Source organism: Schistocerca piceifrons, chromosome 1, assembly GCF_021461385.2.
Source record: "Schistocerca piceifrons isolate TAMUIC-IGC-003096 chromosome 1, iqSchPice1.1, whole genome shotgun sequence".
Taxonomy (NCBI): domain Eukaryota; kingdom Metazoa; phylum Arthropoda; class Insecta; order Orthoptera; family Acrididae; genus Schistocerca; species Schistocerca piceifrons.
This window is the reverse complement of record NC_060138.1, coordinates 700,380,015-700,403,665: the sequence shown is the minus strand read 5'-3', so window position 1 is coordinate 700,403,665 and position 23,651 is coordinate 700,380,015. Positions and strand designations below refer to the sequence as shown.

The 23,651-nt window shown below is 43.7% G+C and overlaps 1 protein-coding gene across 4 annotated transcripts in view; it reads right to left on the bottom strand.

The window, feature by feature from the left end:
* Positions 1-522: 522 nt before the first annotated feature.
* LOC124710318 (4-trimethylaminobutyraldehyde dehydrogenase A-like) overlaps positions 523-23,651 on the bottom strand; it is a 203,434-nt gene continuing 180,305 nt past the window's right edge. For 2 of the 4 annotated variants that reach the window (XM_047240915.1, XM_047240917.1), the window contains exon 9: positions 523-1,724. In XM_047240915.1, the coding sequence (XP_047096871.1) occupies positions 1,505-1,724 (220 nt within the window). In that variant the 3' untranslated portion in view covers positions 523-1,504. The remainder of the gene's footprint in view (positions 1,725-23,651) is intronic. The other 2 variants (XM_047240914.1, XM_047240918.1) reach the window with 1 other exon arrangement.

Genomic DNA, 23,651 nt, shown 5'->3' with positions numbered 1-23,651 from the left:
CATAAAGTGGTAACAGTTGTTACAGCTGTATAAGTAAATATATATGGACATGACTCACAGTCACCATATCCAAGAATGTTATGGTCTATGCCCTGTGACACCCTTTATTGAGCCACTTTTCGCCAATTGAGACCCAAGAGTTGGTGTGATTTTATAACAGTTTTATAGAAATGTCATTCTAACCTACATAGAAATGGCATAACAATGTAGTAGATGGATCCTCAACAACTATATTTTTCTTGGGAAAAATAGTTTCTATATGAACTGATAATGGTTCTGTGTTGTAATGTGATGAACTGAGTGCTGCATGAATTATGAGGTCTTATATGATTTGTGAGCTCTATTCATGCACGCAAATTGCAAATCTATTAAGATATTTTCTTTCTTGGTAAACTATTGGCCAGCGCATTTGTACAAGCACTATTTTCAATTTTTTTCCTCTTATAGTTCCGTTGTCTTAGATTTAATACAAATATGTAACTGGATACTAAATTTTGAACGCAGTAGCACTCACAAAAGGTATTTATTTAGCTCGTTTTGAATTAACAAATGTTACCACTTTAAATTAAAAATATTAAAAAATGTGGTAAGCAATAATAAAATAAGATTTATCATAAAATCTTATACACAGAATGCCCTCTGGCACACTTTGTACAATGGTGTGAAAAGTACAGATACATGATATGCTCATTATGTGTTTATATATAATTAATTTTCTTTTCACTGAAACTTTTACATATTTACACAAACAAATAATTGCTTTATGATGTAAAACTATAATTGATTTATTTGAAAACAGCCTTAAACAAAAACCAGCATCTCTTCAACATCTTGAACAATACTCAAAGATAAGTATAAAAAATGTAAACAATGTGTGCATGATTTATTAATGTAACTGGATGTGTGAATTTATTGTATTTATTCAGTTTCTCTATTTTTGTACCCTAAAATGCATAGGTCACAAAAATGTATGGAATGTGTGATCTGAGGCTTTCCCAGCATATATGCTGCTTCACTGGTTCTCAAGTGTACTGCTAGATCAGATCATTGAAAGTCCGGGATATTTCAGTTGACAACCATCCCACCATTATTAGGTGGTGCTGATGCTTCATTCAATCAGTAACACCTGATGATGGTGGAATGGTCATCTGCCAAAATATTATGGGCTTTTGATAGATCAGGCTGTATGTTTGAGAACCATGGAATCAATTTATGGAATGTACGATGTAGCAATCAATCTGAAAGACAAATTATGCAGCTGTTTTAACAATGTATGTTATAGATATTGGAAAGATTCTGTTGACAACAGTTATCTAGGAGTAGGGATTTACACCTAAACACAGAAGTAAATGGATTTATTACTTGCAAGCCAAAAGGTCAAGTTTTTTGTTCTAACTAAATGCTTAGCCACCAGAATCTATTACACACCAGTGTGAACTCTACACCTATATATATATATATATATATATATATATATATAACAACAATGGAATGAGAAGCAAACTCATTGTGGGTAAAGGGGGCCTGCATCAACATCCCCCGTCTCTACAAATACAGTTTTTGTCTGAGTATAATGTTCAAAAACAGCAGTTCCATTTTCACGACCAATTCCACTCCACTTGTACCCTCCAAATGGCAGTTCTGGAGGGTATAGATTGTAATTATTTATCCAGACAGTGCCAGCTTCCAGTTGTCTTATAACTCTAAATGCTCGTGATAGATCTCTGTAAAAAAAAGTAATTGAACACAGTCAAATGATACAACAAACACATTCAAGACAGAGCAACACAATATAGAAGTTATAATATGTGTAAACATCAGGGACTACTCTAGATTAGATTAGATTAGATTAATACTAGTTCCATGGATCATGAATACGATATTTCGTAATGATGTGGAACGAGTCGAATTTTCCAATACATGACATAATTAGGTTAATTTAACAACATACTTAAGTTAATATAACAACTTTATTTTTTTGTGTTTTTTTCTTTATTTTTTATTTTTATTTTTTTTATTTTTTTATATTTTTGTTTTTTTTTCTTTTTTTCTTAATTTATATCTAAAAATTCCTCTATGGAGTAGAAGGAGTTGTCATTCAGAAATTCTTTTAATTTCTTCTTAAATACTTGTTGGTTATCTGTCAGACTTTTGATACTATTTGGTAAGTGACCAAAGACTTTAGTGCCAGTATAATTCACCCCTTTCTGTGCCAAAGTTAGATTTAATCTTGAATAGTGAAGATCTATGGACATTTAAAGCATTGTAGGATGGTATGGCAATTTCTGATCTTTGGAAACAATTGTGTCTGTTCAGAAAATGTGGAGAAATACAAAGAAGTGACTGATGGTGGACACAAATGGGGAAGGATGATTTCTTCAGAAGAACACAGAAGAGAACTATACAAAATAAAGATTATTAAGAAAATAAAACAAATTATACATTCTGCATAAATTAATTAACACATTTAAGAACAAAAATTAATTAACACATTTAAGACCAAAAGTTAATTAATTATCCAGAGAATAATGGCCATACAGGAAAAGAAACACCTGCAGAAAATTAATAATAAATACAGAAGTGGTAGATAATGAGAAAGGAATGTTAATAAATGGTATAAAATTAAGTAATAAAGGTTTATAACTAAAATAAGTAATGAGTGAATGATGAAAAGGGAGAACCATCAACAACAAATAAGAGAACAGTTAAGTTGAAAAGGTGCAAGGCAAAGGACATAATCATTCAAGAACAGAAACAGAAAAGAAAAAACAAGAAGAGGTCAATAGAAAGGGAGGAGGGATAGAAGTAGGTAGTACAAAAGAGAGAAAACAGTATCGATGAATTTTACTGGGAGGTAGTTCACATATGGACAATCCTAAAGTATTACAATAGCAGATGCCACATGTGGTTGATCTTTAAGTTCAAATTAACTACATCAGTTCAAAGAAGAATGGCATACCAATTCTTATGCATACCCAAGCACTTAAATTACAAAACAAAATATGGATCTATATCATACTGCCTGTTAAATATTTGTTGGGTTTGTAGCCACTGGGTATCAGTAGTGAGATAAAACATACATGCACTCTGCAATACACTGGTCGGTAAAAACAATTACAACAGTAAGAAGAATTAGTGTAACATAAACGAAAGTTGGTAGCCACGTTTCTACATCTGAATGATTATGATATGCCAGTCACATAAGAGTGATGCTAGTAGTGCCACCATGGAGTGGCAAATCAAGGTTTGCTTTAAATACATGCTGTAATGGTTGTGAGCATTAGTTATGTTTGAGATTGGATTTGGTGAGTTGACATTAGTCAAGAATGTCTTTATGATAACGAAGATGCCATTATCAACCCCTCACTGAGTTTGAATGAGGTTGTGTAAAAAGGCTTCTGCCATTCTGTAGAAATATTTGGCAGGAATGTAGCCACTGTATATGATTGCTGGCAGCCCTGATCACAAGAAAGTACAGTCACAAGAAGAGCGGGCTCCAGATGGGCACGTGACATTACCGGGAGGGAAAACCATGGTGTTAAGTGTATGGCTCTGGAGTATTTTTTCTGGAGACTAGAAATCTACTTTGTAGGAATCAGCATGGGTTTCGAAAAAGACGATTGTGTGAAACCCAGCTCGAGCTATTCGTTCACGAGACTCAGAGGGCCATAGACACGGGTTCCAGGTAGATGCCGTGTTTCTTGACTTCCGCAAGGCGTTCAATAACTTCCGCAAGGCGTTTGATACAGTTCCCCACAGTTGTTTAATGAACAAAGTAAGAGCATATGGACTATCAGACCAATTGTGTGGTTGGATTAAAGAGTTCCTAGATAGCAGAACACAGCATGTCATTCTCAATGGAGAGAAGTCTTCTGAAGTAAGAGTGATTTCAGGTGTGCCACAGGGGAGTGTCGTAGAAATGTTGCTATTCACAATATACGTAAATGACCTTGTGGATAACATCAGAAGTTCACTGAGGCTTTTTGCGGATGATGCTGTGGAATATCAAGAGGTTGTAACAATGGAAAATTGTACTGAAATGCAGGAGGATTTGCAACGAATTGATGCATGGTGCAGGGAATGGCAATTGAGTCTCAATGCAGACAAGTGTAATGTGCTGCGAATACATATAAAGAAAGATCCTTTATCATTTAGCTACAATAGAGCAGGCCAGCAACTGGGAACAGTTAATTCCATAAATTATCTGGGAGTAGGCATTAGGAGTGATTTAAAATGGAATGATCATATAAAGTTGATTGTCGGTAAAGCAGATGCCAGACAGATTCATTGGAAGAATCCTAAGGAAATGCAATCCTAAAACAAAGGAAGTAGGTTGCAGTACACTTGTTCGCTAACTGCTTGAATATTGCTCACCAGTGTGGGATCTGTACCAGATAGGGTTGATAGAAGAGACAGAGAAGATTCAACGGAGAGCAGCACGCTTCGTTACAGGATCATTTACTAATTGCGAAAGCACTACGGAGATGATAAATAAACTCCAGTGGAAGACTCTACAGGAGAGATGCTCAGTAGCTCGGTACGGGCTTTTGGTGAAGTTTCGAGAACATACCTCCACCGAGGAGTCAAGCAGTATATTGCTTCCTTCTACGTATATCTCGCGAAGAGACCATGAGGATAAAATCAGACATATTAGAGCCCACACAGAGGCATACCAACAATATTTCTTTTCACAAACAATACGAGACTGGAATAGAAGGGAGAACCAATAGAGGTACTCAAAGTACCCTCCGCCACACACCGTCAGATGGCTTGTGGAGTATGGATGTAGATGTAGATGTAAATGTAGATCTGCAGCAGCAATTTGAGCAGCAGTTGACATCAGAGTAACACAATGTGATACACTCTGTTGTGCTGCCATTCATCAAAAGCATTCCAGAGGCTGTTTTCCAACAGGTGTATGCTCCACCACATACCACTGTTGTAACCCAACATGCTCTACAGTGTATCACCATGTTGCCTTGGACTGCCCGATCACCAGATCTCTCTCCAGTCAAGCACATGTTGGACATCATCGGACAACTCCAGCAACATCCACAAAGAGCATTACTGCCCATGGTTTGACCAATCAAGTGCAACAGGCATGGAACACCATCCAACAAGCTGACATCCAGCACATATACAACAAAATTACATGCTTGCATTCAACATGCTAGTGGTTACACCAGTTATTAATGTACCAGCATTTCACATATGTAATGGTTTATCTCACACTTACATTAATCTGTGATCTTGAAATGCTAATCACTTAGTTATGATATCTAGACAAATGTATTCTTGAAATTTCATTACTCTACACAAATTATTTTTTCGGTTCTGTGACTTCTTTTTTTTTTGGTCAGTGTGCGTACATCAGCAATACTTTGAATGCATAATCATGAGATATAATGGTTGATGTTGTGTACTAGTGTAGGCACGTCTATGGCTGAGATAGTTGGTGCAGTCTAGAAATATTCAGCTGGTAAGTGGATTGGTTCGTGGCAGGTGAGCTTGGCTAAGGACATGATTAGGTATTTCTTAAACACTGTGCAGATGCCCAGTAAAACCCACGGAAGAGCGTCGTTCCACTCCCCAGCATATGACAGCACTGTTCCACTCCCCAGCATATCACATGACTGTGGCTTTCAGTGTGTGATGCCAGCACTCAACTAAACCCTTCCGTCGGAGGTGGTAGGTGGTAGTGTGAAAATGCAGAACATCACACATGCAGTACAACACATTGAAGAGGCCCACTTTGAACTGGTGCCCTTGGTCAGTGGTGACGACAGCAGGGCTATCCTAGTGTCTATCAAGGGACAGGCCACTGTTCCTGGCATAATATCACTAATAGATATGGCCTCCACCCAGCTTGTAACCCAGTCAATGATGGACGCTATGTAGCAGGCTCCTTGGTATTTGGGTAGATGTCTTACCAAGTCCACATGCACATGTAAAAGGTATCCCTCCACAACATCGAACGTGCTTAAAGGGATGGTAACATTGTATTCAGTCTTAGCTCATTGTCAGGAGAAGCCTGCCCTCATAGTTTACAGTCCCATTTGGTCCCAGGCCAGATGACGCATTTAGTGAGTAGTGGGTGTGCAAGGCCATGTAACTTGTCTGATACCAGACTTCATACATCAAGAGGAACCAGAGGTTGTGTCCTACCAGCAGAAACATCACAGGGAAGATAATTATTGGTGCCACGCAGCTGCTGAAATGAAAGATTAAGCCTGGAAGTTGGGTCTGAGATGAGAGTCTGCAGTTCTGTATGAATGAGTTGGGGCTGCGTCATCATGCTGAAGTCGAGGTCATTGACAATAGCTGACACTCTACACAGTCTACAATAAGGTTGTCAGCATCACTCATGTGGTGGATGTCTGTGGTGAACTGAGAAATAAAGTCTAAATGTCCACTACAGCTGGAGGGCACGTTAGTAATCAACTCCGCTAGCAGATGATGATTGTTAAATAAGGTTGATTGTCAGCCTTTGACATCTTCCTGGAAGAACATGATGGCCTCATAGGCCACCAGGAGCTTCTGGTCATATGCCAACCACTTCTTCCGAGAATCTGAAAGTTTTTTCAAGGAGAAATGGAAGGGATGGCAGTCTCCATCAACTTATTGCTAGATAAAGGCTCTGATGGTGGTGTCACTCATGTCAGATGTAATAATAAGGTGGGCCTGAGGATTGTTCAAATGTGTGTGAAATCTTATGGGACTTAACTGCTAAGGTCATCAGTCCCTAAGCTTACACACTATTTAACTTAAATTATCCTAAGGACAATCACACACACCCATGCCCTAGGGAGGACTTGAACCTCCGCCGGGACCAGCCGCACAGTCCATGACTGCAGCACCTTAGACCACTCAGCTAATCCCGCACGGTGCCTGAGGTTTCAGTAGTATGATAGCGACAGCCTGTTAAAAGAATTGTTTTGAGTCACTGAAAGCATGCAGCATGATAAGTGTCCATGAGACCACCTTTTCCCCAGGGCCTGAGTTATCAGAAGCTGAGTGTTGACATCATGTGGGAGTTGTCTGCAATACAAAATTTACCATCCCTAAGAACCTACTGATCTCTTCGTACAATAGAGGAGGCAGCAGTGAACTGATAAGAGTAGTGGAATCATCAATTGACTTGTGACCGTCGGCACTGAGGAAGTGTCCGAGGAAAGTCACAGTAGGTTTGTGTAGTTGGCACTTCTCTTAGTTAGCAATTACTCTCACCCAGTTCAAAGGCATGAAAACTGATTTGAGGGGCAGTTCATGTTCGTGTGAAGAAGGCAAAAATACTAGTCTGTCATTCAAGTAGGCGTAACACTGATAAGTGTCGCAAAGTATGCCATCAATCAATCTCTGTGAGGTCTGAGCAGCATTTTTTAAACTGTATAGCATGTGTAAAAACTCATAGAGCCTGAATGGTGTAATTTAGCAGTCTTGCCGACATCCTCTGCATGCATCAGTATCTGTAGGTGCACCATCTGACAGTCTGTTACACTAAAGACATTGGCACCCACCAGGAGATTTCTGAAGTCCTCAATATTTGGAAATACGTAAGTATTTGGAATGGTCCTTATGGTAAGGCACTTGTAATCTCTGAAAAGCTGGAAAGTACTAGCCTTTTTAAGCACAAGATGGATTGGAGACATCCAGGGGCTGTCAAATGAGCAGACTATTTGGGCAGCTAACACTTTGTTCACCATCTCTTTGGTACTTAAGGCAGCCAAGGCAGCACACTTTCTGTCATGCTGGGGATGCAGGAGTGATTATGATGCAACGGAGTGAATTGTTATTAACAGCAAATTGGCAAGGGGTTCAAAGAAGGTGGAGCGTGGGACACAACTAGTGCAGGCTGTACTGAACACTATACTAATTCCTGTCCCCAGCGAGTGCAGGTGCAGCTGTAGCAGTGTGTGTCCTTGCAAAGATGTTATGCACAGCAGTTAGTGAAGCTTCCCCTATGGCTATCAGTTACAGACGGTGCCATTCTCTTGTGGTAATTGAACAGTGTCAGCTAGGTTGTTCACACATAATTGTTCTGTGTGTCACAATTAGAATGACAAATCTACAGATTCTGCCAGTGTATGTAGACGTGAAGAAAGAGAGTCCACTGCAAGGTCCATAAGTGCTGAAATAGTAGGTGGTATTTCATTGCATGTAGCAACTGGAAGTCCTGGATAAGTAATCCGGTGGGGATGTGCATAACTGTGTCAGACAAGGTCAGAAATCAACTCATGGCAGCCACGAGGTTTGAGGCATCATGTCACGGACTGCACGGCCCCTCCCACCGGAGGTTAGAGTCCTCCCTCGGGCATGGGTGTGTGTGTGTGTGTGTGTGTGTGTGTGTGTGTGTGTGTGTGTGTTGTTCTTAGCATAAGTTAAAGTAGTGTGTAAGTCTAGGGACTGATGACCTAAGCAGTTTGGTCACTTAGGAATTCACACACATTTGAACATTTTGAACTCACAGCGAGCTATGAAATAACCCCCAATGACTGGTTCAGTGACTATATCACAAAGAAAGTCACAATGCAGTTGTAGATTGGGTACCAAGTCAATAGTGGAAGTAGCAGATCCATGAACTGTGACCACAGAATTATTAGCAGCTTGTAAGGTAGTCGTCAATGTACCAGAAGACAGAGAAGCTAGTTTGTGAGGGAGTACATTCATGTCAGATCCTGTTTCCATGAGATGAAATCTTCCTCTTGTGCAATCCTTAAGACATAACCTTCATAAGCCAGGCAGGTAAGTCATGTTTGAGGTAGTGGTGCACAATATGGAGACTGTGTGGCTTGATATGTCACAACAGCCTGTTGTGCCCCTGTCAGACCAGCATGTCAGTTTGGATAATGACACAGTGGCTTCCAGTTCTGAGCTTGCACATTGAAACGTGTATGAAAACAGAGTGGCTCAGGTGTGATAGGGTGCTAGTTGCACTGGCAGTTGGTCCAATTTGCACTTTGTGTGGTGTCACCGCCAGACACCACACCTGCTAGGTGGTAGTTTAAATCGGCCGCGGTCCATTTAGTACATGTCGGACCCGCATGTCGCCACTGTGTGATATCAGATCTAGCGCCACCACAAGGCAGGTCTCGATATACGAACAAGCACTCGCCCCAGTTGTACGGACGACATTGCTAGCGACAATACGGACGAAGCCTTCCTCTCATTTGCCGAGAGACAGTTAGAATAGCCTTCTGCTAAGTCCATGGCTATGACCTAGCAAGGCGCCAATTGTAACAGTGCATGTATCTTATGAGTCGCATTTGTATAGTCAAGAGAGATGTATCACAAGGATCAGTAAAGTTAAGTATAAAGCAGCTACGTACTTTTCTTGCTACCATTCAATAGTTATCCTGTTCCAGAATTAACGCCCGTCGGCGTGTGTGTACGCGTGTCTTTCTTTCGGCTACCTCAAGTGGCGTAACAGTCTTGTTGCGTCACTACAGATTGGCGACGAGTAAAAACTTCTTTCTGATTGCTTACATTATTGTGTCCGAATTTTATCGCTTGCAGAATCAGCAGACGCAGGCGTTATTGGATGCCCTTGGACAGCTCGTCCAGGGTCAACGTGCCATTCAAACCGATGCGGCCACCGCCGCTTCACCGGTACCGCAGCCACAACCTGCCGTTGCACCACCGTTTCGCAGTTTTGATGAAACCCACGAGACTTGGCAGGAATGGTACCGCCAGTTCGCCTTCCATCTCGCCGCCTACAGAATTCAAGGTAATGAGCGGCAGCCGTTTTTGCTTTCTTGTGTCGGTGTGTCCACATACCGTGTGATAGTGAAATTGTTTCCCCGACGCGACGTAGCAACTGTATCCTACGAGGAAATTTTGTCTGCTTTAGATGCCTATTTCAAAGAAACAGTTAATATGGTTGCAAAACGGTATACGTTTTTTCGTACAAAACGTACGGCCGGTCAAACTAATAGGGAGTGGGTAGCAACATTGCAAGGATTTACTAGGGACTGTGCATTTGACTGTGACTGTGGTCTTTCTTATTCAGATACAATGGTACGTGATGCCATTGAACAGAACGTTTCTGATGTTCGCATACGGGAGCACATTTTGAAACTAGTTAATCCCTCCCTTCAACAAGTGATCGACATATTAGATAGACAAGACACACTTGACTGTGCTCAGGAATCTTTTGAAACTTCGCCAGCGGTGTGTAACATTAACCGGACCGCCGGGCGAGCTGCGCGGCCCGGTCAACTGCCCTCGCGCAAACAAACGCAGCTGCCGCCACGCTCTAAACCAGGTGTGCCGCGCCAGCCCACAAATGCTGTGAAATCATGCCCGCGGTGTGCTACTAGACATTCGCGTGAACACTGCCCGTCACGCCAAGCTATTTGCTTTTTCTATAATAGGAAAGGACATGTTCAAAGTGTTTGCCAGAAAAAGCTCCGATCAGACAATCACAATCATTCCAGGCCTTTTGCTTCGCGCCGGAATCGAACCAAGGACACTCAGGATCGTGGACCTTCGCCCATGGACATTCATGTAGTTAATTCCACTTCGTCCAGTGCCACTTTCTCTAACAGTGACTGTGTTCGTCCCACAAAAACTGTGCGTTGACGTCGCCGGAAATCACGTCAATTAGCAAGTGATTCTGTACAAGTGTCTGTTCAAATTGCACCGGGTTTAGGTTGCGCTAAAAACTGTGAAGCACAATTGGAATTGAAGGTCAACGCGCAACCGAAATTTTTCAGAGCGCGCTGTTCCTCACGCATTGCGTCATGAGGTCGCACGAACATTGAACAATGTAGAATCACAAGGTGTGAGTGAATGTGCGCACTGCCTCTTCTCTTTCAGCTCCGCTTCATCGCGTACGCCGTGCAGGTGTTCCGTTTCTCTGAACGACGGAATGCGAACGCGCCTTTCGCCAGTTGAAATCGGCGTTGCTTTCTAATACTTGCCTTACACCATTCGATCCCCGGAAACCCCTTTTCTTGATGGTAGATGCATCGGATTTCGGGATCGGTGCTGTGCTTGCGCACAAAGTTGGCTCCCATGATCGCCCTATTGCCTTTGCGTCCAAATTGCTCTCGTCTGCGCAAAGAAATTACTCGCAGATAGAGAAAGAAGCTTTGGCTCTCGTGTTTGGTGTTACTAAGTTCCATGATTTCTTGTATGGTCGTCACTTCACCATCATCACAGACCACAAACCTTTGACTTCGCTTTTTCATCCGAACAAGCCTGTACCTCCACGTACAGCGCAGAAATTCATTCGCTGGTCTATTTTTCTCTCGCAGTACCGCTACGATATCTTGTATCGGTCCACTGCTAAGCACGGCAACGCTGATGCGTTGTCCCGTTTGCCTGTTTCTGAGGATAAAGCATTTGATTCTTCCGAACTTGCTTGCATGTTCATTGATTCGGAAACCGATGAAGTGGTCGAATCGTTTCCGATCGATTTTCGTCGTGTAGCTACAGCCACAGCTGCTGACCCTGTCCTTGCTACCGTTTTGCGTTATGTTGCTACGCAATGGCCTTTGTCAAAGTCTCGGATCGAGGATCCGTTGGTTTGCCGATTTTTTGCTCACAGGGAGAGACTTTTTGTTCGACGTGGTGTTTTGTTGTTGCGTTCTGATAATGATCAGTCCAGAGTCGTGGTCCCACGTTCGTTACAGTCCTCTGTTTTACGGCTTCTTCACCAAGGACATTGGGGTATAGTGCGAACGAAACAACTTGCTCGTCAGCACTGTACTTGGTTCGGAATCGATGCTGCAATTACGACTACGTGTTCTTCTTGCATGGCGTGTGCCGAACAACAATCCGCACCGCCGCAGAAAGTCTTTGCATGGCCAAAAGCCACTTCCCCTTGGCAACGCTTGCACATTGATTTTGCTGGTCCATTCTGGAATGCTCGATGGTTGGTTCTGGTCGACGCCTTCAGTAATTTTCCTTTTGTTGTCCGGATGTCTTCCACGACGTCCTCCGCCACCATCCAAGCGTTGTCTGCTATCTTTTGCATTGAAGGTCTTCCGCAGACTATTGTTTCCGACAATGGCCCACAATTCATGTCCGCAGAATTTCAGTCATTCTGCCAGGCCAATGGTATTCAACATCTGACATCCGCGCCGTTTTCGCCTCAGTCAAACGGTGCCGCTGAACGATTGGTCCGGACTTTCAAGTCACAGATGTTGAAATTGAAAGAGTCACATTCTCGGGAGGACGCATTGTTGCTCTTTTTGTCTTCGTATCGCTCTCAGCCCTGAGAGGGTCGCTCGCCGGCTGAGTTGCTCCACGGTCGTCCTCATCGCACCTTGATGTCTTTGCTGCATCCGCCGCATTAGGTTCCTGTGCAGCGGCAGACTCCTGCTTTTGCTCCAGGCGACGTTGTATTTTATCGCAACTATCGAGGTTCACGGCGTTGGCTCGCAGGGCGCATTCTTCGCTGCCTCGGCCGCGCGATGTATTTGGTTTTGGGGGCCTCTGGTGAGGTGCGTCGGCATCTCAATCAGCTGCGCCTATGTCGTCACACGCGTTCTGCCGCTCCCCGTCTGCTTTCAGCGACGGTGCCGTCCGATCAGCGCACTGGGGTCCCATCTACTGGCTCGCCTCATCCCCAGGTGTTACCGACGATGCCTTCCATTTTGCCCCATGGCGACGCGCCGCCGCCGCAGCAGCCGCCGCCGCCGCCGCCTGTTCTCCCGCCGGCGCAGCCCGCATTCGACGCTTCGCTGCAGCTGCCCAGCGCCTCCCAGGGTCACGCGCCGCCGATCACTTCCCGTGGCCAGCTGTCCTCCGCCATGGAACTCCCGCCCGCTCCGGACCACATGACGTCATCGCGCGTCGGCTACCCCGACGCAATGGAGATCGACCCTTCGGCCCCTCCTGTTTCTTTACGGGCGCATACACCGCATGTTGACGTGCACCCTGGACTAGGTTTTCAGACATTTCCTAGCTCCCCTCAGACCGAATGGCCGGGTGCGGGTGGCACAGCCTCGCCTGTTGTTAGGCTCCCCACCTCATCGCATACGTCAACATGGGGTCCTCCCCACGGCGGGCGGAAGCCTTATCTCACGACCGTTCGCCGGGGGAGGAATGTGGTGTCACCGCCAGACACCACACTTGCTAGGTGGTAGTTTAAATCGGCCGCGGTCCATTTAGTACATGTCGGACCCACGTGTCGCCACTGTGTGATATCAGACCTAGCGCCACCACAAGGCAGGTCTCGATATACGAACAAGCACTCGCCCCAGTTGTACGGACGACATTGCTAGCGACAATACGGACGAAGCCTTCCTCTCATTTGCCGAGAGACAGTTAGAATAGCCTTCTGCTAAGTCCATGGCTACAACCTAGCAAGGCACCAATTGTAACAGTGCATGTATCTTACGAGTCGCATTTGTATAGTCAAGAGAGATGTATCACAAGGATCAGTAAAGTTAAGTATAAAGCAGCTACGTACTTTTCTTGCTACCATTCAATAGTTATCCTGTTCCAGAATTAACGCCCGTCGGCGTGTGTGTACGCGTGCCTTTCTTTCGGCTACCTCAAGTGGCGTAACAGTCTTGTTGCGTCACTACACTTTGCCTCTGAGTATAGCAGTCTGCCAGTTGGACACAGACTGAGCAAGCATCACAGGTAGTAAACTGTGGTGGCTGCAGTCAGTGAAGATGCTGGTAGGGATAGTTGGTCGGCAGCTGGCCTGTGTGCCGTGCTGCACCATATGGGCATCGGTTATGTAGCGTAAGTCTTTGAAGAATGATGGCTTGTTTATGCTGTCATTTTGTGTCTGGAGCCTGTTAAGTTTGTAAATGAGGGTGATGTGTTCAGTCATGGGGCAATCCTCGCTGACCTGGAGTGATGACTGGATGTGCAGTGGAAGCTTAAGTAGGCAGAGAGGCCTTAACATAGCATCAGACAGTACAGAATGGTTTGCAATTGTGTGGAGCCTGCACCACAATTGCGACAATGTCTGTGAGCTTAGTTCTTTGTAACAGATGACCTGTGTCAGTTGTTGTTCTGGTGAAAGAGATAGATGGTATGCTTCAGTGTTGGGTACTTGTCACAAACTGAAGGGTGGAGAATTATATCACTGATTAAGTCACTATTGCCACTTAGGTGTGCAATCAGTGTCATGAACTTTGTCTTATCATCAAGGACACTGTTATACTGTGTTATTAACTTTGCTGTAGTGAACTATGCCTTGACATGGAGGGGGTCAGACTCTAGTAGATTGATTCTTTGGAAATGAGTAAGAGTATCGTAGGATTGTTGTTGCAAAGTTGTGGTGTAAGATACTAAATTCTGGTATTGTGCTACTAAAGCCTGTATCGTGGTATTGTCCCTGTGGAGGCATATTAATAGCTTCAGGGAGGCAAACCCTAGCAATGTGTCCTTCATTGGAAGAAGGCAAGTCCTGTTGGGTTGTAGATGCATCTTATGAAATGGTGTATCGCACCCAGTGTTGACGGCTGTAGAGGAGCATTTCAGAAGTGGACCCCATTTGACAGAAAGGCATGTGGCAACTGGCGACTGGTGTGAGAGGGTTGGCTGACCCCTTATTTGGTGGAAGTCATGCCGGGCAGGTAGCCACTGGCCCAAGCTGTGCTTGCTGTGGAAAGCAATATGGTTGATGTTGCTTCTGGCTGAGGCAAATGTATGTTTACACAGCATGGAAGACGCGCATGTTCCGACATTCACATCTGTGAGACAGTCATCACAAAGTGGATTTGACGGGTCGAAGGTGCCAAGAAGTGATTGTCAATCATTGCATTTTTATGTGAAAGAAGTGTTATTGTAGTCCGATAACAGGGACTGACGCAGGTATTGTTGAGATGTGCGATGCACAATGCTGTCACGATAGGCACTTGTGAGTCACTAAAGATTGCACACTTACAGAAGAAGAAATTGTTATGTGCATTTTCAACATTTTGCGGATAGTTTGCTGCATCTGTGCTGCTGTCGCATAACAACCAGTGCTGATCAGACAGCATTGTCAGGCACAACAAGAAACACAGAAAATGCACAGAAACTGCATAGTTGCGGAAACTCGGTGGAGTAGAAAACTCAGTGTCACCGATGTAGGCACTTAGTATTGGTAGTGAGAAAAAGACAATCATACTCTATATAACACACGTGTCTTATTATATCACTTGGTGCATGGATCTACACACATCAAAGCCAGAGACCAGACTAAAAAGTCAGCAATGCTGCTTCACTATGTCTTCACTCCAGATGTGTTATTGTTGCTATAGGGCCAAGAACCTATAAATTGAACACTTGTAACGGATCAAAATTATATGTCAATACTATGCTGTAAAATAGTCTTTCAGAACATGTGCACTACTTTAAAGTAATAATCAGTCCAATATTGGTACTGAATTGAAGATACTCCACGATAGATTTAAGTCTAATTCTGAATATTTACCTGCAGAAAATGATTGAATGTTAATATATCAAAAGGTTTAAAGGAAAATTATTAGGTTGCTACATGATCACAGTAGCACTGAAGAAGGTGGGAAATTTATAACAAAGTTACCATATGAAAGGTTGCTGAAGTTTTCCTGTACTATAACCACAAATGTTCAGTTCCAATAAAAGTTGTAAACAAAAGAAAAATAAAATGCACAATACAATTAACATCTTCTATAATATAATAAAACTAAACAGAACACAATCAAAAAAATAACAATGTTGGCTGAATTTGCAGTAAATAGAATAAGGACAATGTCCATGACAGTACATTTCATTGTTGAAGAAACAGTACTAAGTAACTGGCTGTGCAAATTTTCTGTATAAATGCAAAAAGGAGTGCTGCTGCAGCTCATTGTTACTGCTTGTTACATACAGTGAGGTGACAAAAGTCATGGGATAGTGAAATGCAAATATACAGATGGTGATAGTATCATGTACACAGGGTATAAAAGGGTAGTGCATTAGCAGAGCTGTCATTTGCATTCAGGTGTTTCATGTGGAAAGGTTTCTGATGTGATTAAGGCCAAGCATGTGGAATTAACAGACTTTGATTGTGGAATGGTAGTTGGAGCTAAATGCATGGGGCATTCCATTTCAGAAAACAGTAGGGAATTCAATATTCTACATTTATACTCCACAAGCCACCCAACGGTGTGTGGCGGAGGGCACTTTACGTGTCACTGTCATTACCTCCCTTTCTGTTCCATTTGCGTATGGTTCGCGGGAAGAACGACTGTCTGAAAGCCTCCATGCGCGCTCGAATCTCTCTAATTTTACATTCATGATCTCTTCGGGAGGTATAAGTAGGGGAAAGCAACATATTCGATACCTCATCCAGAAACGCACCCTCTCGAAACCTGGACAGCAAGCTATACCACAATGCAGAGCGCCTCTCTTGCAGAGTCTGCCACTTGAGTTTGCTAAACATCTCCGTAACACTATCACAGTTACCAAATAACCCTATGACGAAACACGCCGCTCTTCTTTGGATCTTCTCTATCTCCTCCGTCAACCCGATCTGGTACGGATCCCACACTGACGAGTGTTTTGTAAGCCATCTCCTTTGTTGATGGACCACATTTTCTAAGGACTCTCCCAATGAATCTCAACCTGGTACCCGCCTTACCAACAATTAATTTTATATGATCATTCCACTTCAAATCGTTCTGTACGCATATTTCCAGATATTTTACAGAAGTAACTGCTACCAGTGTTGAATCTGCTATCATATAATCATACAATAAAGGATCCTTCTTTCTATGTATTCGCAATGCATTACATTTGTCTATGTTAAGGGTCAGCTGCCACTCCCTGCACGAAGTGCCTATCTGCTGCAGATCTTCCTGCATTTCGCTACAATTTTCCAAAGCTGTAACTTCTCTGTATACTACAGCATCATCCGCAAAAAGCTGCATGGAACTTCCGACACTATCTACTAGGTCATTTATATATATTGTGAAAAGCAATGGTCCCATAACACTCCCCTGTGGCAAGCCAGAGGTTATTTTAATGTCTGTAGACATCTCTCCATTGATAACAACATGCCGTGTTCTGTTTGCTCAAAACTCTTCAATCCAGCCACACAGCTGGTCCGATATTCCGTAGGCTCTTACTTTGTTTATCAGGCGACAGTGCGGAACTGTATCGAACGCCTTCTGGAAGTTAAGGAAAATAGCATCTACCCGGGAGCCTGCATCTAATATTTTCTGGGTCTCATGAACAAATAAAGCGAGTTGGGTCTCACACGATCGCTGTTTCCGGAATCCACATCCAGAGATCCACAGTGTCAAGAGCGTGCTGAGAATACCAGATGCTAGGCATTACTTCTCACCACAGACAATGCAGTGGCTGACAGCCTTCACTTAACAGCCAAGAGCAGGAGCACTTGCGTAGAGTTGCCAGTGCTAACACACAAGCAACACTGCATGAGAAAACCACGAAGGTCAATGTAAGGCAGATGATGAACACATCCGTTATGACATTGCTGTGAAATTTGGCATTAATGGGGTATGGCAGCAGATGACCAAAGCAAGTGTCTTTGCTAACAGCATGACATTGCCTGCAGTGACCATGTTGGCTGGTTACTAGACAACTAGGAAACTGTGACATGGTCAGATGAGTCCCAATTTCAGTTGGTAACAACTGATGGCAGGGTTCAAGTGTGGCACAGACCCAGTGAATCCATGGACCAAAGTTGTCAACGAGGTACTGTGCAAGCTGATGGTGGCTCGATAATGGTGTGGGCTGTGTTCACATGGAACGGACTGGACCCTCTGGTCCAACAGACATGATTATTGACTGGAAACAGTTATGTTCAGCTACTTGGAGATGATTTGCAGCCATTCATTGATATGGACTTCACATTCCCAAATAATGATGGAATTTTTATGGATGGCAATGCGCCACCATGTCATTGGACCACAATTTCTCGTGACTGGTTTGACGAATATTCTGGACAATCTGAGCGAAGGATTTGGCCACCAAGATCACCTGACATGGATACCATGGAAAATTTATGGGACATAACTGAGAGAACAGGTAGTACATGAAATTCTGCACTGGTAACACTTTTTGCAATTATGGACAGCTATAGAGGCAGCACGGCTCAATATTTCTGCAGGGGACCTCCAACAACTTGTTGAGTCAATGGAAACTATGCTGGGCAAAAGAGGTCCGATGATATTAGGAGGTATCCCATGACTTTTGTCACCTTAGTGTATCCCTCCATGTTAGAAAGCAGTTTCTGAATCAATGATTCAGATGATGGAAATGGGCAGCATTACATAAGGTGATCTTTTCATAGAGAAAGAAGTAACTGCTCACTTGAAGTAGAGTGTTTCCAGTTTGAATTTTCCCTCTATAGCTGAGTGTATGCTGATCTGAAACTTCCTGGCAGATTAAAATTGTGTGCAAGACAGGGACACAAACCTGGGAACTTTGCCTTTCATGGTAAAGTGCTCACTCACTGAACTATCCAAGCACAACTTGTGACTGGTTCACACAGCTTCACTTCTGCCAGTACCTTTTCTCCTACCTGCATCCTTTATGGAACTAGCTCTCCCAGAAGAAAGCATACTTTGTAGAAATGGCTTAGCCACAACTACGGTTGAAAGGTAAGAGAAGAGGTATATGTGGGGTTGAAGCTGTGAGAGAGCATTGTGAGGCATACCTGGGTAGCTCAGTTTAAGTGCTCTTGCCAATGAAAGGCAAATGACCCTCAACTGAGTCCCAGCCTGGCACAAAGTTTTAATCTGTCAGGAAGTTTTAAAGTGGAGAGTAGTTTCTGAGAGCGATTGCGAGCTGCCAGGCACTGTCCCAACCGATGATCTTCTGCATGATGAACTCAAGGTGCACTGCCAGAGAGCAGCGAACAGTGGGAGTGAGGGGATGTGAATTGGGAGGAGGTATTAGGTCAGAGGAGGCAGAAACTATTGGATGAAGGGTGGGGGGTGGAGGGTGTCGGGATGTAGGTTATTGTAGGCTGAGGCCAGAATAAATCTTGGAAGGGGAGAAGGTGTTGTAAGGGTAAATCTTATTTGCTCAGTTCAGAAAAGCTGGTGGTGGGGAGAGGATACACATGGTGTGGGTTATGAAGCAGCCATTAAAATCAAGCACGTTATGTTTAGCTACGTGTAGCACTACAGGCTCGCCCACTTTGCTCTTTGCCACAGTTTGATGATGGCTGTTCATCTAGTGCACACCTGGTTGGTAGTCATACCAATATAAAAAGCTGTGCAACATTTGCAGCAGAGCTGGTATATGACATAGTTGCTTTCACAGGTGGCTCAGCCTCTGATGGGGTAGGATATGCCCGTGATAGGAGTGGAATAGGAAGTGCTGGGTGTGTGGATTGCGATCTTGCACACGGTTATGATCCCTGTGGCGAGGAATGGGGTTTGGGCTGGTATAGGGATGGAGTAGGATGTTGTGGAGGTTGGGTGGGCAATGGAACACTACTTTAGGAGGGTGGGAAGAATGTTGGGTGGGATGTCTCTCATTCCAGGGCATGATGATAGGTAACCCCAGATGGTCACACTGTATGGGAAGGACTTTTGGTGTGGAAATGATGGCAGATGTCAAAAAGGATATATTGTTGGTTGTTGGTGGGTTTAATATGGACAGAGATGGTCCCAACACACGCGTATTCCCATACTTCATCCATTCCATCCTCTCTCCATGTTTTTGTATGTTTTTATGTATTTTACATATTTTCACTATGTGTGCATATTTTTGTGTGTCTGTACCTATTTTTATGCACCTTTTTCTGTTGCACAGCTCGTCTAACAACCACATAATGACGTCATTTCGTTTCCCCAAAGCCACCCCTGCCACAATCTACCTATGCTCCATCTTTCTGCACCAGTTTAAGAAAACAGTATCCCTTTCCCTGGCTAAAACCCTGTCCCACTTCCTGTTCCTTAAATGTTGCCTAAACTAAAAAATTCCACCAAACAGCCTTACTGTAAAAATTCCTTCTCTGTATCCCACCTCTTCTTTCATAGTGACATTCACTGTTACAGATTCTGTCAGTCGCTGTCCTTCACAAACCTGGTACTGCAAAAACATGGCACAGGTATCCCAGAAACACCTCTGCTTCCTGCACAAAATCAGGGTTGCCACAAGTTTCCCCAAGTGAAATTCCATGTTATTTCCCTAACTTCCAGATGAGTATTAGCATTTTTCCCTGACAAATTTTGAGATCTCAACGGTAAGTTAAGACGTAAGTTGACAATCTGTCTTTGCATCTATGGTACAAGAAACAATAGTGCAAATGCGGAAATATCTAAAAAAAAAAAAAAAAAAAAAACAAAAAAAAAAACCTTGCATGCAGATGGTGTTTCCTGATGTTATGTGGTGACAAAAATACGCGTTTCCTTGGAGTCACATGCCGGATTTAAAATACCTTCACTGATTTCAGAAACAACCTGAGAAAAAAAGTGGGTCCCTTGAAAGAAGTGTATAAGGCAGGGAAGGATTGTGTAAACCAACACTGTACGTGACCGACAATAAGATGTTGGCACTATTTCCTTCTTCTTATCACCCATACTTTCTAACATATAAACTACTTTTGAAGTGCCAAAATATACTAGAACAAATAAAATGTCTATAAAATGCTACACTGTATGACATGCTTTCAGTGAGACAATTGTAATACCTGAAATTTATCGCACATGGTCGCTGGCTTGCTGAAAAGCACCAAAGTTCTGGATCGATGGATAAATCATGAAAAGCCACTGCATTATGCCATACACAAACAGATCCAGCCTTCAGACAGATCAGTGAGACTAGATATGATGGGAAGGGCCTGCACATTAGTGGGAACCGAATGGCTTCAGGGCGGCAAGCCCAATCCATTGCAGATACCCGCAGAAATGGCCTACGGATTTGGCCCATTGTGGAAATCCACTCGGCCAGATGTTCATGAGCTACAGACAGCATGTTGATGTAATGAGACCACGGTGATCAATCCAGGCAACAGATGACTTGTTCAAATACTCTGAGAGTCAATAATAATGGGGATAGGTAGCAACTCACTGTAAATATGATTTCTGAGCCACAGACAGGCAAGTAGAAAAGACAATCACACTCACAACTAAATTTTCAGCCACAGCTTTTGTCAGAAAATTAGACCACACACATATTCACACAAACACTCAGACACAACTCATGCACACATGACCACCATCTCTGGCTGGTGCATCTACCTCCTCTGAGAATCTTCAAACAAACCACTCCTCAAGCCTCCCTGTCTCTCATTGGCAGCTGCTACGCTAGCAGCAAGAAGTGATGGCAGCACTGACTGGAAGCTGAGGAGAATGGTGGGAAGGGGAGAAGCAATAGGAATGAAGGAGTAGGGAAATAGTGCACATACTCATCTGGACCCAGTCAGCAACAATGCATGACATCTCAGTAAACAAACCATTTCATTGCCTGAGCCAAAAATGAGATTTTTCATTTTTTTTTTTTTCAAGTTTCCCTGATGTGTTTGAAATGCCCTGACATTCCCTGATTTCCAGAACTTGTGGCAACACTGAAGATATTGATGCTAAGCAATCCCCACTACAGACATCACATCTCTGAATTTGAATCCCTTGCTCTCTAACACCTGTAGTAGCACTGCAGACACCACCTCCATAGTCATCCAATGTGCTGACATCCCATTGCACCTATCCAACCCCTATCCTAACCACAGTGTCCCTTCTCATCAACCCCTCACAGCACCCAAATCCTGACTAGATGACCTTTTCAACTTACTGCATCCCCCAAGACTGCCAACCAACACCTCACCAGATCCAGTGCCAAAACAATCTCAGAGCACTATTATTAATCTTTCTGTAAGTTTCTCGGTCCCACAGAAGTTTCAGTCCTATCCAAAGGCCTCATCTCCAGCCGTATAACCAAATTTAAACACGCTGGAACTGTCAGTGATCTAATCTCCTTCTGCCAGCCATTTCAATGGAAACAGTTCTTTGCTACATATGCCTCCAACCAAGGCCAATCTAATCCCAACACTGAACCCTGCCTCTCCCAGTTCATACCACTATACAACCATGGTTCGCCCCCCACCACACACACACCTTCCACCTAACCACCCCCTCCTCACCTTCCAGGCATTTCTTACCTCCAAATTGGCCTAACTATCCTTCCTAAGAACACCGATCTTCCAAAAGAACATAGGATAGCAATACACAGCCTCAAAACAAGATACTTACCTAATCGTCCTACCTACAGTCATTATGAATCACAATGACCACCTGGTGGAAAGTCTCTGCCAACTATCTGACTCCACCTATACACTTTGCCCATCATACAATCCTGGAAGTCCAGTGTAACCTTCAATCCCTGCTTAAAGCCTAGACCCTTCCCAGAACCTCTCCCCTGAATCATGTCCTACCTTACCCCTATGAACCCTGCACCCCCACCTTCTACATGCTCCTCAAAATCCATAAACCAAACAATCTGGGACACCTCAGTGTAGCTGGTTATTGTGCTCCCACTGACAGCAATTCGGATCTTACTGATCAACACCTCCAACCAATTGCCTGAAATCTCGCCTTCCATGTCAAAGATACCAACCACTTCTCCACCGACTCTCCACCATCCCCACCCCTTCACCTCCTGGATCTCTACTTATCACTGTTGACACCACTTCCCTACACATCAACATCATTCATACCCAGGCTCTTGAGTATAACCTATCCCAACGTCCTTCAGACTCTGAACCCACTATGTTATTCCTCATACACCTTACTAACTTTATCCTAACATACAACTCCTACTTCTTTTAAAGGGAAGGTATAAAAATAAATCTGTGGCACAGCTTTGGGCACCCTGTGTGAGCCTCCTATACCAACCTGTTTATTGGCTATCTATAGGAAACCTTCCTAGCCTCCCAAAACCCCAAACCGGTGGTCTGGTTCAGCTTCATTGATGACATCTTCACGATCACGACTCAGGGCTCAGACACCCTAATCTCATTCCTTCACAACCCCAACACCTTATGTCCCATCCATTTCATGTGGTCCTTCTCAACCCAGCATGTCACCTTCCTTAATGTTGACCTCCTCCTCTGTGGCAACTTCCTCCACACCTCTGTCCACATTAAACCCACCAACCACCAACAGTGCCTGCATGTTGACAGCTGCTATCCTTACATACCAAAAAATCACTCTCATACAGTGTGGCCATCTGGGGATGTGTTTCTACAATGACAAGAATTATTTTGCCCAGTACGGTGAAAGTCTCACAAAGACCTTCACAGACCTAGTCCGCAATCAAATTTCCCATACCATTCCCCCCCCCCCCCCCTCCCCCCCCCCACCCCAATCTTACTACTACCCCCAAGAACCAAGTATAAAAGTAGTGATGCCTTCATTACCCAATATCAGACTGGACTGAAACAACTGAACCACATCCTTCTTCAGGGCTTTGATTATCGATCAACATGTCCTGAAATGAGAGACGCCTACCCAACATTCTTCCCATGCCTCGTAAAGCGGTGTTCCATTGACCACCTGACCTCCATAATATCCTTGTACATCCATAAGCCAATCCCAATGCCAGCCCCTTTCTACAAGGTGCATGATCTGCCCAATACAACGGCCCAGCACTTCATATTCCACTCCTGTCACAGGTTTATCCTATGCCATCAGAGTCCAGGTCACCCGCAAAAGCAGCCATGTCATATACCAGCACTCCTGCAATCATTTCACAGATTTTTA